The 13588-nt window shown below is 38.0% G+C and overlaps 2 protein-coding genes across 8 annotated transcripts in view; one reads left to right on the top strand and one right to left on the bottom strand.

Moving 5' to 3' along the window:
• The first annotated feature begins 359 nt into the window (after positions 1–359).
• Positions 360–9364, top strand: FAM162B (family with sequence similarity 162 member B). Its single transcript, XM_026065946.1, has 4 exons — positions 360–456; positions 812–923; positions 5485–5593; positions 5844–9364. The coding sequence occupies exons 1-4, from the start codon at positions 360–362 to the stop codon at positions 5940–5942; spliced, it is 417 nt and encodes a 138-aa protein (XP_025921731.1). The 3' UTR covers positions 5943–9364.
• The window catches only part of KPNA5 (karyopherin subunit alpha 5), a 22670-nt gene continuing 15844 nt past the window's right edge, over positions 6763–13588 (bottom strand). For all 7 annotated transcript variants that reach the window (XM_026065984.1, XM_026065983.1, XM_026065985.1 and 4 more), the window contains 2 exons: positions 12504–12682; positions 6763–10436 (listed from right to left, as the gene is read on the bottom strand). In XM_026065984.1, coding sequence (XP_025921769.1) covers positions 10249–10436; positions 12504–12682 — 367 coding nt within the window. In that variant the 3' untranslated portion in view covers positions 6763–10248. The remainder of the gene's footprint in view (positions 10437–12503; positions 12683–13588) is intronic.

The raw sequence follows: 13588 nt of genomic DNA, 5'->3' as shown, positions 1-13588 counted from the left end.
CCACAGACTTATCTCATACAGCTGTTAAAGCTGTCAGAGGAGTTCTCTGGGGAAGGGACAGCTGCTCCCCGGCAGCCCAGGCGCCGAGCAGCAGAGCCGCGGGGCCGCGGCGGTGCTGCTCCTTCAGCAGCTGCCTGCGGAGAGCGCCGGGCGGCTGCACCAAGGAGGGGCCACGGCTCGGACCTTGGAGAAGGCTGAGGGGACATTCGGCTGGGATTGCTGCCCCTCCGCGCCCCGGGGGCCGCAGGGGCTGGGGCGGGCCGGGCCGGGGGCGGGCCGGGGGCGGGGCCGGGGCGGGCGGCGGCCCGGCGGCGGCGGCGGCGGCGGCGGCGGCGCGGGGGACCGGCGCTGCCCTGGCCATGCTGCCCGCCCGCCTCCGCCCGGGCCGCCTCCTGGCCGCCGCCGGTGCCGCCGGTGCCGCGGGCCGAGACCGCGGCCTGGGCGGTGTCAGCCGCGGTAAGGGCGCGGGGAGCCCCCGAGCCGGCGCCGGCCCTCCCGCCGCGGCGCTGCCCCTTCCCGGGCTCCCACCGGGGCGGTTTCCCAAGGAGAGGAAAGCGGGGCGGATTTCAGGGCTGGAGCCGGCGTCGGACGCCGCGGGGGTTCATTGCATGCAGAGGTTTTCGAGATGCGGTGTAGAGACAACTCTGCGTGGGAGAGAGGGAACACCTGGAAGTTAACCCCTGAGTGGGCTGCTTCCAGCAGCTGGGATGGGCAGTAAGAAGGGATTTCCCTTTCCACAGTTACTACYGTGCCCGTCCTTTACTCTTAGTGCATGGTGTGATGGGGTGTTTTTTTTTCTCTGATCCTTAAGCTGAGCAGGCTCACAAGGTGGCTGCAAGTTACAAGCCTTCGAAGTTTGACAAAAAAATCCTCCTCTGGACCGGCCGTTTCAAGACAGAAGATGAGATTCCTCCGAGGATCCCGTAAGTGTGCTGTCATTGCCTAAGAGCAACTGAGCTGAAAAGAAGGAGGTGGACTCTTCCCAGTCTAAGACTTGTCTATAGGATTTGAACCAGTCAGTAGCTACAACACGGGGGGGGGGGGGGGGGGGGGGGAATAGAGTGTAGAAGGATTTTCTGTAAAAGGCAGTGAGATGCAGTGAACCTTCTTTCTCTGAATAGAGAGCTCAGGGCTTCTTGGTGACTCTTTTTGCCTTTTTGGATGGGGGGGTCCCTAGCCCCTTCATTTGCCTTCAGACCTCACTGGCCAAGCGAAGTGTAGCTTTCTGGAATGATATCTAGAAGCAGAATCATTAAGAAACACTGCTTTGGTGGCTAAGTAACATTTACCAGTTTACCAGTACAATCCTGAAACCTTGCTTCAGCTGCTGACACCAGATGTACTCTCTACCATGCCTACTGATTTTACTCTGAAAGTTTTAATTGGCCTGTAATGTCATCCCTGTTTGTGCCTGGAACTGTTGCAGTCCTGACGAGGCTGAATAGCTCCATCCCAAGCTCCTGCCAAAGCTGGTGGGAGTTCAACACCTCTGTATACACCCATGGAAGGGGTCATGCCGGTAGGTGCGTTCAGATCACAGCTAGCCTGTTCTGATAGGGTTGGGGCCTCATGGTGTGTAGTTGTCTTGTTTTATTTTAAAAGATTGTATACTGTAATTCTTATAACTGTGCTTAGTAATCACCTAGCTAGGACTTTCTCTGCTTTTGTGCATTAGGTAGCCACTGAATAAAAGACAGAAACAATCTGAGAAGTTGTCTCCAGGACCTAGGACTTAGTTGAGTTTACTAGTAGGCCAGAATACCAAGCTTACTTTGCATGGTCTGTTTTCATCCCTATGAATCCGTAGTTCTTTGCTGTACAGAATGAACATGGAGTTTTGAAGATATCCATCCCAGACTTACCTTTAGCTTGATCAGGGCATCTTCCCAGGAAGTGAAAGCTGAGGCCAAGGGAAGGAAATGAACTGTTAAAGGGTGATTCCTGGACAGGCTAGGTGCTCTGATTTTCAGCAGTTGCAGGTTACCTGAATAGCTGTCCTGGATTTCCTGTTGAGGTTTCCTAGGGGAGAGAGCCAACAGTACTTCAAATGGGTTTTACTTTTCATTATATTACAGATTAGCATTTAAACGTGTTGATGGAAATGCTAGTGGGTGATGCCATCTCTTACAGAAGAGGTGCTGCTAATCTGCACAGTGGTAGAGCCTGGTCTTTGTGAGAAGCATCAGCTCTGGCTTCTGGTTTTGAAGGGCTCCTGCCTGGCCTTGCAGCCTCTCCAAAAATGCCAGTGCTCCCAGCTACTAGACGCTCACTCATCCTGTTATTTAACATTCAAAGTCTCCTTGTATCGTGGCTTTGACACCTGATCTAGGAAGCCCAAGTACCCTCTGTGGTCTGGCTCCAGGTCTTGTATCACTTACTCTAGTGGCTTGTTGGTTGAAGCCATGTTGACTTCTCCATTGCTTATTTATCATCAGGTCACACTTTTAAAGATGTTTAAGGAGAAGATAATGCTACTATAAAAATGGAAGAACTTAAGCTGAGACATAATATCGGTTGCCACTGACTTAAACACGGGCAAAAAGAACCCACAAAGGAAGATAATTTCTAAAAATCTATGTTAATATGGAAATTTAAATATGTCAGGCCTGAACTGTTTTCTGGGCTGTGTTTTTTCCTGTCTCTTTGTGACTTGAGGCATCTTTTGCTGGTTATAGATTAAGAAGAAAAAAGTGTTCCTTACTGAAGTTCCCAGAGCCTGGGAGTAAGAATTGGAGCCATCTTGGTAGTTAGCCTCAGTTACATTTATATACTAACTTATTTATTACTTATTGCTAATATGCAATCAGAGAAGGATGTTACCAGTAAACAATATTTTCCGTTTATAGCACACATAAACAGTTCTAAAGGAACTGACAGTCACTGAATGATCACAACAAACAAGTTACAACTTACTATAGACCGAAGAGAAGTTTGAGGAAAAGTAGATAAGAAGGTTATGAGAGAAACATCACCCTCCAAAGGCAAATCCAAGGCAAACCAAATACTTGGCATAGTCTTAGCCTCCCATTCCAACTGATCCATTAATTCCCCTGCTCCCCTCTGCTTGCTGCAAGTTATTCTTTCCCCAGGGAGCTGCTGAGCACCTGAAGCCTGTGTACTGCTACTTGCTGCCTTTTTCTTTGGCTGATAGATATAGTGTTGCCTCTCTCTAGGGCACTGTACTTTTTATCAGCAGAATACGTCCCTGTCTTGGGTGATAAGTTCAGTGCAAGTAGCACACTGAGCTTTATCAAGCAATAATACATCTTGTAGCTTCTCCGTTATTCTTTGTTCCTATCAGTTTCGTTGTTTTTTGAGCAGGGCAGCAGCTTTCTGAATGCTCCATTCTCCTTTACCGTATGTTAATCCCGCTCTATTTCCTTAGAGAAAGGTTTAGGCAGGGCTCAGGCGGCCAGAGAGGTCTGACTGAGAAAAAATTGGACTATTGAAATGAGTGAGAGGTGTTTATAAAAATACAGACCCTTTGCCAGTACAWAGACACACATGCACGCAAATCACCTGTTTCAGTGTGGTAGCGGCCTGACAAGAGAATATCACCCCTTTTTGCTTTTTGTGTGATCAAAGTCTTTTTAAAAACTGAAGTTCATAAATCACAATATACTAAAAGAAGCCAATTTTGAAACACTGTAGCTGAACTGTGTCATTACTTTAGCTATTAAAATAAAATACTTAATTGCAAGATCCTGTTATCTGTGAACAAAATGGAGCTGTGGAAGATATTTTGTACCAAGAGCCAAATCTGCAGTCCTTATTCAAGACTTTTACTTCTTAAAAAAAAAAAAAAAAGAAAAAGAAAAAAGTTGTTATTGACTTCAGCAGAGGTTTAGCCAGAGTCTTAATTAGGGATTAAGTAACACAGGCTCTAATGAGTGATTAAAGAAAAACATAATAAGGTCTGCTTTTCTTAAAGCAGAGGTAGAAAACAAGGAGAAAGTGAAAATCTGTTTCAGAAGAGTTTCAATTAGCGCACTGTGAAATGTAATTACTTTAATAAGCTAGACTAATACAATTTATTTTTTTTTCTTTTGTTGCTACAAATGGATTCTAGATTAATGGTGTCATGTGCTAGCCTGTTGTGTGGTTTGTTTTTGTGATAGATAATGCATTTACCATTGTACAACACAGAAATAGTTCCTTAAACTGTAAGTACTGTCAGTCATCTGCAAGAAACCTGGTACTCACAACATTCATTAGTGCATGCGTGTTTTTGTGTGTTGGGGTGGGGAAGAGTCTAACAGATGCTGGTAAGGCTTGCCATCTTCTGTGATATTAAGCCTTTGAGAGAGAAACATTGCAGTCCTCGGGCTCTTATTACAGACTTCCTTTGTCAGAGTTTTGACTACAAAAATTAAAACATGCTTGGTGTCTCCTACTCTGGTCTTGTTCTTCAAAGGTAAAGTTGCTTTGGGGGGAAAAGATATCAAATTACAAGTTCTTTGTTCACAAAATAAAATTATAGATTCTTTATGTAGTGACCCATTTCAAAAATAAACAAAGCATCTCAACATGCTTTAGGATTAAAAAAAATATGATTGGAAAATAGAGTACAGCCAGCAATGTAGTTAATGCCAGAAATACAATGAACTTTAAAAGCAGCATTCCCAGAAAATAACTGAGCTCAAAGCTTGGTGAAAATTTTAATGAGATGGAGATTTCCCGTCCTCCTAGTTCTCAGAAGTACCCAGCCCACTACCACTTTCTGAAACTCAAAAACGTTTAAATGAGACTTGTACAAATTGAGGTTGTGGAATGTAAAATGCATCTCTTACAGGAACTAGAGCCCAATGCATGGCAAAGTTTTCATTACATTTGCATTTGATGAATATGAAAAACAATCACGTGGATTGCTCTTATTTAGGTATGTATTCCTCTAATAGTGAGGAGAAGCCTTCTTTAAATGATAGAGTTGCTGCTTTTCCAAAGGAGAACTGACTAAAAATCAAAACAAAACACTAGCTTGTAGCAGTACAAACTTTTATTCACATATCCAAACATGTAAAATCCCTAATCTACTGTATACAGGATATCATCCAAACAGGTTAGATATAGCAATGATTTATTTCAAAAGTTAATTTTGAACAGCCAAAGGAACTTTTATCACTTTTGGTTAACACCACATACACTCCTCCATCTGTTATAAAGTACAAAAATATTTAAATTTCACTACACATACAGAGCTTAAGGTAAGGTTTCTAGTATACTTACCCCCAAAATACTTAGGTGCAAATATTTATTGCACGAACAAAAAAGAAAGAAAAAAAAAACCAGCTTAAACCCATTAAGTGGTGCTTTTGTACCAAAAATGGATTAAGATCAGAAAATGCAAAGTTCTTGGTGGTACAAAAGCAATCCAAAGATGCTTGTTTTAGGAGCTAATTTTACGTTTATTCTTCAGTTGTTATGTTATGTCTGTGAAAAGATACTTTGCACAGTTTTGTAATGATTCAATAACTTGAATTGCAGGCCAGAGATGCTTGACAGGGCAAGAAACAAAGCTCGAGTTAAAGCTTGTTACATCATGATTGGACTTTCAATTGTTGCCTGTTTTGCTGTGATTGCTTCGGCTAAAAAGGTGAGTAGATTGCTAGCTACTTAATACATAGCATACTTGGTAATTAAAAGTGATGGAAATCTATGAGAAGTTAATGTAGACAAATCCAAACAGCAACAACTTACTGTTACCATAGCTTTAGGTAACAGATGCTGTTACTACCCGCGACGTCTGAAGGGGTTATTGGCCATTCTTGAGCTGTGGTAGCTTTCCCCAAGGTGTATAGTTATTCCCACTACTTTATTCTGAAGCAGGTGTTTTATTTTTGCAGGCTGCTGCACGCCATGAGTCCTTAACAAGCTGGAACATGGCAAAGAAGGCCAAGTGGCGGAGAGAGGCCGCACTGGCAGCAGAGTCAAAGACAAAGTAACCTTAATTTTGCTCCTACCAAGAGATCCAGAATTTCTTATAAACTGCTACTCTGAATAATTAGTGAATTTAACCACTAAATGGACAACTCTAATATTGCAGTCACACTGGAGCCAAACAATGGCAGTAGTTACAAGATTATGAAAAGAGATGTAGGTCTCTGTTGCATATGATTAAAACCAGTAATTAATTTCAAGAGATGAGACAGTTTCCTGAGAATGTATGGCATGGGGAGCCACATTTCTGCTGTCTGCCCTAAAACCCTTTCTTCATGCTTGATTTTGAGCTTTGTTATGCAGATAGAAGTTCCTTATATAAAAACCAGTCAAATTTTTCAATGAAAGGTTAAATTCCGCAAAGACCAAGGAGTACTGAAGTGAGATTACCGAAACTGCAAAGATAAGAAAACTCATATAATTTACTGTTGCAGTTCTAAATAAAGAACAAGCAGTAAAAAGCCAGAATATTTCAAATCTTATCAGCAGAATGTTTGGAAAAACAAGGGCAGGGGAAATGTACTGATAATCTTACAAGTTCTCACGTCCTTATAAACTTCGTGGGAATTCCCAAAGAAGTTGTCAGTTGTGGATGTGGAGACAGGTCTGTGATTATCAATCAAAGTACTTGTTTGGCTAGATATTTGCAAAAACTTACTTAAAAACAATCCAAGAAGTTTTCTGTCTGGTGACAGTGCAAAGTCTTAAAGCACACAAGTCAACCAGTTTGAATTCACTTGTTTCAATGCTGCATTCAAAATGGCATTTTTGTTTTCTAGTTTAAGACGACACACTTACCAGAACACTAAATAAATACAATAAACATCTGTAAAATAGGTTTTATTGGTTTCTGTATGGTATTCGGAGTTGTAACATTCCATAATATTGCATACTACTTGTGTGTTTTGTTACAGTAATGGGCCTTTGGCCTGGATTTAAAGATGCACTATTATTATCCAAAGTTAATATAGGTATTTTAATTTCACAATATTACATGAAGATGTCATGCTATAAATAACTGAAATTTCTCATTCCAGATTTCAGTGAACTCGAGGTCAGAGTTAAAACTTCACATAACAATTGACAGACCTATTACAAAAACCATCGGTCTTGCAATTTAAGAAATTTAAACCAACTGAGAACAAACCATGGAGCAAAGACAATAGTGCATCTTTTCAGATGAACAGACAGACCTGACAATAAATATTTTCCAGTTGCAAACTTGTTCTATAGCTAACTTATTTCTGTGCCAACATTATTACTATTTTCTGATTGCTGCTAGCAACAGTATTTAAAGCAAATACTAGAAAATTAAAAAGCTGTGTGAACCAGTCCTCAGACAAAAGTGCAATGATGAAAAAAACAGATATTATTCAGTGTATCAGAGTAGGGAACTAAAAAAAAGTAAGCTTTGCATAGTTGCATAGATTAACTAGTTATTATTCACATTTAAATAAAAATAAATGGTACCCTCTTAATTAAAGAAAGCCCCCCAAACTGTGTTTTTAAACAGACTTTTTGGCTGATGGGGCACTACAGTATTCTGTATTTGAATTAAATGCCAGACTTGAGATCTTTTCTCATCTTCCCCACCACCCTCACTGGTTTCATCTGTTTAGGAAACAGCATCATGTTCACTCCCCTACCTGCAAATGACTAGACCAGAGTTGACTCCAAGTCACCGTCCCTGGCTTTACACTCATCGTTTATGCACTTTTCACAAAGCCTGTTGTAAACCCAGTGCTAAAACAGGAAAGGCCATCTGTACATTTATCCTTTACAGAACAGCTAATAAAGTATTTTCAAAAACAAATTTTAAGGTAAAGCAAGTGCTGAGACTAAATAATGTTTTTCATTACTGAAGTCAGTCAATTTTAGTTCCCTTTTAAACTACTACCTAAAATGTATCAGAGGCATGAAATATAGTTTATCTAAATGCATAAAGTGCAGTCACTAACTGCTCAGACATACAGAATAATACATCCACAAAACTGAAGACATTCTTTCAAAACAAATATAATACTTTAAATGTCCCCTCTTCTCTCCATTTTCAAGTCTTTCAATCAAGATTTGTATAGTATTTCTTATAGTTTATAAGAGACTATAGTTTATAGTCTTTTAATCCAGATTTGGCTTAGAGAGGCTTATAAATGCAGTGTTTACAGGGTCCTCCAAATAAAAAGCAGGCACAGATGGTTATGTAATATTATCAAAACAAGTTTGTTAGAAGCAGTGGAACACCCTGTTACCTGAATAATTTTCTTACACTAGAAGAACATTGAAATTCAGTATTTACTAGCAATCCTGGTAGATGTCCATGATCATTACCCTGTACTTTGAACAGATGGGGGGGGAGGGGAGGAAGTCAGAATACAAAAACTAAAATTATAAGAGTAAAAAGGGCATAAATACAATCATCTAACATTATATGAAAACCTGGCAGCTGTACTCAGTATTATCATACTATTCAAAACTGCTGTATGCTGTACAAATCTAGGCTTAAAGTGTCATTTGCTAAAATATCTCATTATTCAGAGTTCATAAAGTAACAGCACTCCTATATACACTTCTTGTAACATACCTCTAACTTCCAGTAAAATATTCAAAAGAGGTTTCTTCCCTTCCAGTTACATCTTAATCAAAACTGACCATTAACCTTAAAAAAAAACTTCAAGTCTCACATTCAATTACAATATAGTATATATTGCTGTAACAAACTGAAACATCTTATGAATCTTAACTTGCACATAAAAAAATTCTAAATATAAAATGGTACTATAAATGATATCACCTTTAACCTGTATTTCTCAGTACATTAAAATATTTAGTAGCAAGCACAGTGCCATGGGAAAAGTAACTGTAAGTTTAAATTGAAGCTTTTATAAAGCATGAAATGCTCTCATGTCAAAGATTTCACTTAACCCAGGAGTTTGGTGTTAATACATTAAATACAGATAAAACTCAATTTAATTAACCCAAAGGATTAATTTCTCCAAATGAGACATACTACTAATATTCCAAAAACACTACTAATATGCAAGTCCAAGCAGAGCATATATTTTTCTGCATTTAAAATGGTTAATGTAAATATTAGAATCCTACTTGTCTTAGTGTTTAACAGCAAACACTGTATTGTAGAACATAAATGCTTAGAAGACAATAACTTCTAGTTAGTTTGGTGTCCACATACCTAATACTATTTACAGTACAACAAACTTTTCATTCAACTGGAAAGGAGCAATTCTCTATCCATTTTTCACTGCAGCATTTCTACTGTTTTACCAAAAGAAAACCAAGATAGCTAACTTAAAAATTCAAATGGTGTTAACAGATTTGGTCAAAAACATAACACCTACCCTCTAAACAAAGCTACTGTTACTAGAAAGGCAAACACTGCAACATTTCTCAAATTAAAATAGTGTTACCACATTTTGACAGGAGACAGCTGTAAACCATCTGCCTTGTATTTGCAACTGTGCAAATCATCTCTCTCATTCATAATCACAGCATTCTTGTGGTAACTACAGCAACTGCTTCCACAGCAAAGTATTATATTTGTGGCTGACTTTTAATGCCATTTAGCAGCTTTAATTACAGAGCTAGCATCAAATGACCAGCAAGCTCTCTGCTGATTCCAATCTGAAAGCCTCTGAAATAGTCCTCTTCCTGTGTACATCAGAAAAAGCTTTTTCATATATTTAATATTAGGTAATTAGCATTATATATCTATTATGTCTTTAAATACATTTTATAAATAATTTCCATCAGTATGTTAAGTAATGCATAAAAGTTGCACAATTTAAATAAATATTTTTCACATTCCAATTCAGCTTCTTTACAAGCTCATCTTTATTTCATGCCTTAGCTCTGAAGCAATGTTTTTGCTTCAATACAAGAGGTAGATTTGATAGAGACTGGGCAAGTCAAGCCTACTGCCAAAAATGCAACTGTCAATAACGGTATTGCTGATACGCAGTTTGAGACTACATAAAAAATTCACAACCCCTAAAATCCTACTGTGTCTTAGCTTAACAGTTCTTGTTAAATCACATTTAATGCTTTACTGTAGACATGATTATTCACAGTTGTTTTCTGTACATATGAGATAATGAAAAATGCAAATACAAAACAAAAATGAACAGTTATATCTAACACAATGTACAAAAGTGCATGAGCTGCTTCTTCATCTATCTCTGAAAAACATATTCAACTTTTCCTCTAGCTTTGGCCATAAAGAAGAGATCTCTTAAAAACAACCCCCCCCAAAACTACAGGTGTTTACATTTTATGCTTGTCTTCACTTAGTTTTTTTTACAGCTGAAACCCTTCCATTGGAGCCTCCTGCTGTTGAAACACAAACTGCTGCTGACTTTCATCCACCTGAGGTGCAATACTGGAATCCTCCTCTTCTACACCAAAGTAATGTTCTATGAGTTCAAAAGCCTTTTGGTAGATCTCTTGGTTTTCATGTCTCTGAAGAAATTCAATTTTATCAAGTCCTAAATTAAAAACAAAACTTTTTCAAAATCTAGTTGCTTCTGAAGATTAGCAGAATAATGAATTCAAAGAGAAACAGGTTGTAATATGAAAACTTAGTGGTACTTCTTAAATTAAAAAAAAAACAAAACAAACCCACAAGCCATCTAATTTCATTCACTGTTACTGAACCTCACAAAAAATGGATTATTTTTTCCTCCTTCCCCATTCTTTCCAGAAATTAATATGTATTTTCTTCTGCACCAAATGTTCCTAATTAAGACAGATTACTGAATTTTGTAACCTATTTCTAGGCTACATTTGCTGCAGCTTTGCAGTTCCAACTGTAATTCTAAGAACTGTATTTATAGGATATAAATTAAGATAAGTAAACAGCTGTGATATGTACAAAGAAACACACCATCTCTACAGAGAAAGCAAATTGTTTCAAATCAGGACAGTATAAAACTGTTTGCTAAAGCAACTTCTAGTATTCTCATATCTTTTGATACAAGGAGTTTAGTTTTACTCTTTCAAGTAATTCTGTCCCCTGTTATGGGGTTATCACTGGCTGCAGCCTGATATCTTTTTTCAACTCTAGTTCTATTTTCAAATTTAAATTCAAAGTTTTCAAACTTAGAGGGCATCACCTATACCTATATAATTCTGCCAGCAGAGCACCATGTAAGTGCTTCCTCTCTTCTTGTCTCCAGTCCTACTTTTGGTAAAGTCAGTTAGGTTAACTCAGAACTCCTGTTTAGCTATTTAAAATAAATCAGCTTTCACCTAAGCTGGGTGAGGAAGAGCTCATATGAACCATTCTGGTCACTACAGAATCCAAATGCAGGTGATGTCATCAGCTGGCACAGCTGTTTCCCCAAATTAACTTCTATCCACAGTTTCAGCAGCCCACTGCCAAAGTCAATCAGTCCATCACAATATGAAATGGGAACCTTGGCTGTTTTGTGACAATCTTAATATTTCTGTAGTAGTGTTAACATCTCTCGGAAGACGTACTTAACCTTCTCAAAAGGACCCCAGACATTCAATAGTTGAAATTCTGTCCCAGATCTCGAGTCTGTTCATAGTAAGTCACATTAAAGTATTAAGTGCTTATTCATCTTCCATGTTAGATCGCAAAGTAGGTTTGCCAATGCATAGAATTGTACTTGATTTTAGAAGCGTAACTCCTTAATAGGGATTCAGATTTAATGACTGTCTTACAGAAAAGTTAGTAGCATTTAATCAGATATTATATAGCCAACCAGAACTATTTGCAGTTTCTGAAACAAAAAGGCCTGCCAATTTTTTCTTGTCAGAAACTATGAAAAGATGAGCCTCCATAAATAATGACAGATTCAGTTTTAACATTAATTTTGTCAAATCAAAAGCATCCAGTTGTAAAGTTTCACAAATACAATTTAATTTTGATACTCTGCCTTTTAAAAGTGGTTTAATTCAAAATGTCTTAAAAGAAGGAGGAGAACGAAATGTTTTCAAAAGTAACTACAACTTATTTAATTTCATGATCTGAAGTAGATTCTTGCTATTGCTGATATTTACTATGCTAAGAAATGATCAACTTTGGGAATAAAAAAAAAAATACCTGTCAAGCTAGTATTTAAATGAAGTTATAAATTAGAAGAACTAAGACAGTAAGACAAATTCTGATCTTGCATCCCTGTTGGTAATGAAACTGTATCTGATAACAGTATATATTAAAGTAATAAACACATATTTACAATTAAATGATAAAATTATGCAAACCATAGCTCCCATAGACTAGGATACCTGTGTATTAAATGCTTCCGAGAATGTTTCTCTAGATGAGTATTTCATAAACTGATCACAGGCAAAAAAAAAAAGGAAAAAGAAAAAAGTTTTCTGCATTTAACTGCTTTTCCCACCATGTTACATTATTCAATTTGCAGTGATTAATGTCCAGTTAGGCTTGAAGAAAAAAATTCTTCTATTAAACTTACCTAAAAATCTCATACATATGGTTGACAATGGTTTTGTTTTTACAGCCTGAAATAATATATGATGAATAATGAAATAGGTATGCAGTTTTACAATAAGTAATTTCTTACCATATGCTTCCTCTATAAGAGCACAATAAGGATTAATGCCCATTCCATTTTGCTTAGACTCTTGTTCTCCAAGACGCAGGATATTTTCAAGTCCATTTAAAGCCACCTGTACTATTTTTGAATCCATCACAGTCAGGAGGTCACAAAGAGGCTTGGTGCACCCTAATGCTACCAAGTACCTTTATAACAGCAGAAAAAGAGAGGGGAGGGGGAGGGAGAGGGTGATAATTCAGCACATTTATTCTGACATGCCATTCTATCACCGTTGGTCCTTAATTTTGGTTTAAAAAAAGTGGCTGAAACAAAATATTTATAAAACATGCAACAACATAAAAATAAACTTAATCTCAAATAAAATAATTATGCTAGTTTACCCTAAAAATTAATGTGTATGTTCTATAAATGCCAAACTTCAGTTAAGAATCTTTTCAGCTCCTTTTTATGTACAATTTTCAGAGAGGTTTGTCTGAGTATAGGAGAAAAAGTTAGTAGTAAGTTCTTTTTTTCAGGCACTAAGAATTTTCATAGTGGCAAAAATAACAAGTAACATGTTACAGAGAGGTAAGAATAGTGGTCCATACTAACACAGTCCATACCAACAACCCATTAAGACATTAGTTTTGCCTACTATAAAGGGAAGGAGGCAATTGTGAATACAACAAAACATGAGGATTCTGAGTATCTTGTTCCTCTTCTCAATTTTGCACAAAATTCTGTGTGGACTTCGGGAACTCAGAACCTCTGTCCTGGTTCCTATTGTGCAAGTAAAATGAAGACAGTATTGTTCGTCTCCATCAAGAGATTGTCTGAATGTAGTTAATTAGAGGATGTAAAGCATCCTGCAGTTTGAGAGTAGTATCTTGAGGATATTAAAAGGGCTAAAACTTCATGAAAGAGACAGTATCTATTTTGTGATGGGAAGCTATATGTATAGTATCATATGAATGTTTACTATTCCAAGATCCTGCATTAAAATTTATATTAAATATGCTAAAATTTAAGATGTTAAGTTATGCAAGCAATTACAATAACAAACTTTCCTTATGTCTGATAACATTTAGCAGTTGTAAGAAAACAAGAATGAT

Source organism: Apteryx rowi, unplaced genomic scaffold (genome assembly GCF_003343035.1).
Source record: "Apteryx rowi isolate R43461 unplaced genomic scaffold, aptRow1 scaffold_235, whole genome shotgun sequence".
Classification (NCBI taxonomy): domain Eukaryota; kingdom Metazoa; phylum Chordata; class Aves; order Apterygiformes; family Apterygidae; genus Apteryx; species Apteryx rowi.
Note: the sequence above shows the minus strand (reverse complement) of the source record. Positions and strands in the feature narration are given on the sequence as shown.

Excerpts from the sequence above, each read along its gene's own strand:
- FAM162B (XM_026065946.1), top strand. The coding sequence starts at position 360 with ATGCTGCCCGCCCGCCTCCGCCCGGGCCGCCTCCTGGCCGCCGCCGGT. Across the intron at positions 457-811 it reads CCTGGGCGGTGTCAGCCGCG|CTGAGCAGGCTCACAAGGTG; the intron begins GTAAGGGCGCGG and ends CTGATCCTTAAG. Across the intron at positions 924-5,484 it reads GAGATTCCTCCGAGGATCCC|GCCAGAGATGCTTGACAGGG; the intron begins GTAAGTGTGCTG and ends CTTGAATTGCAG.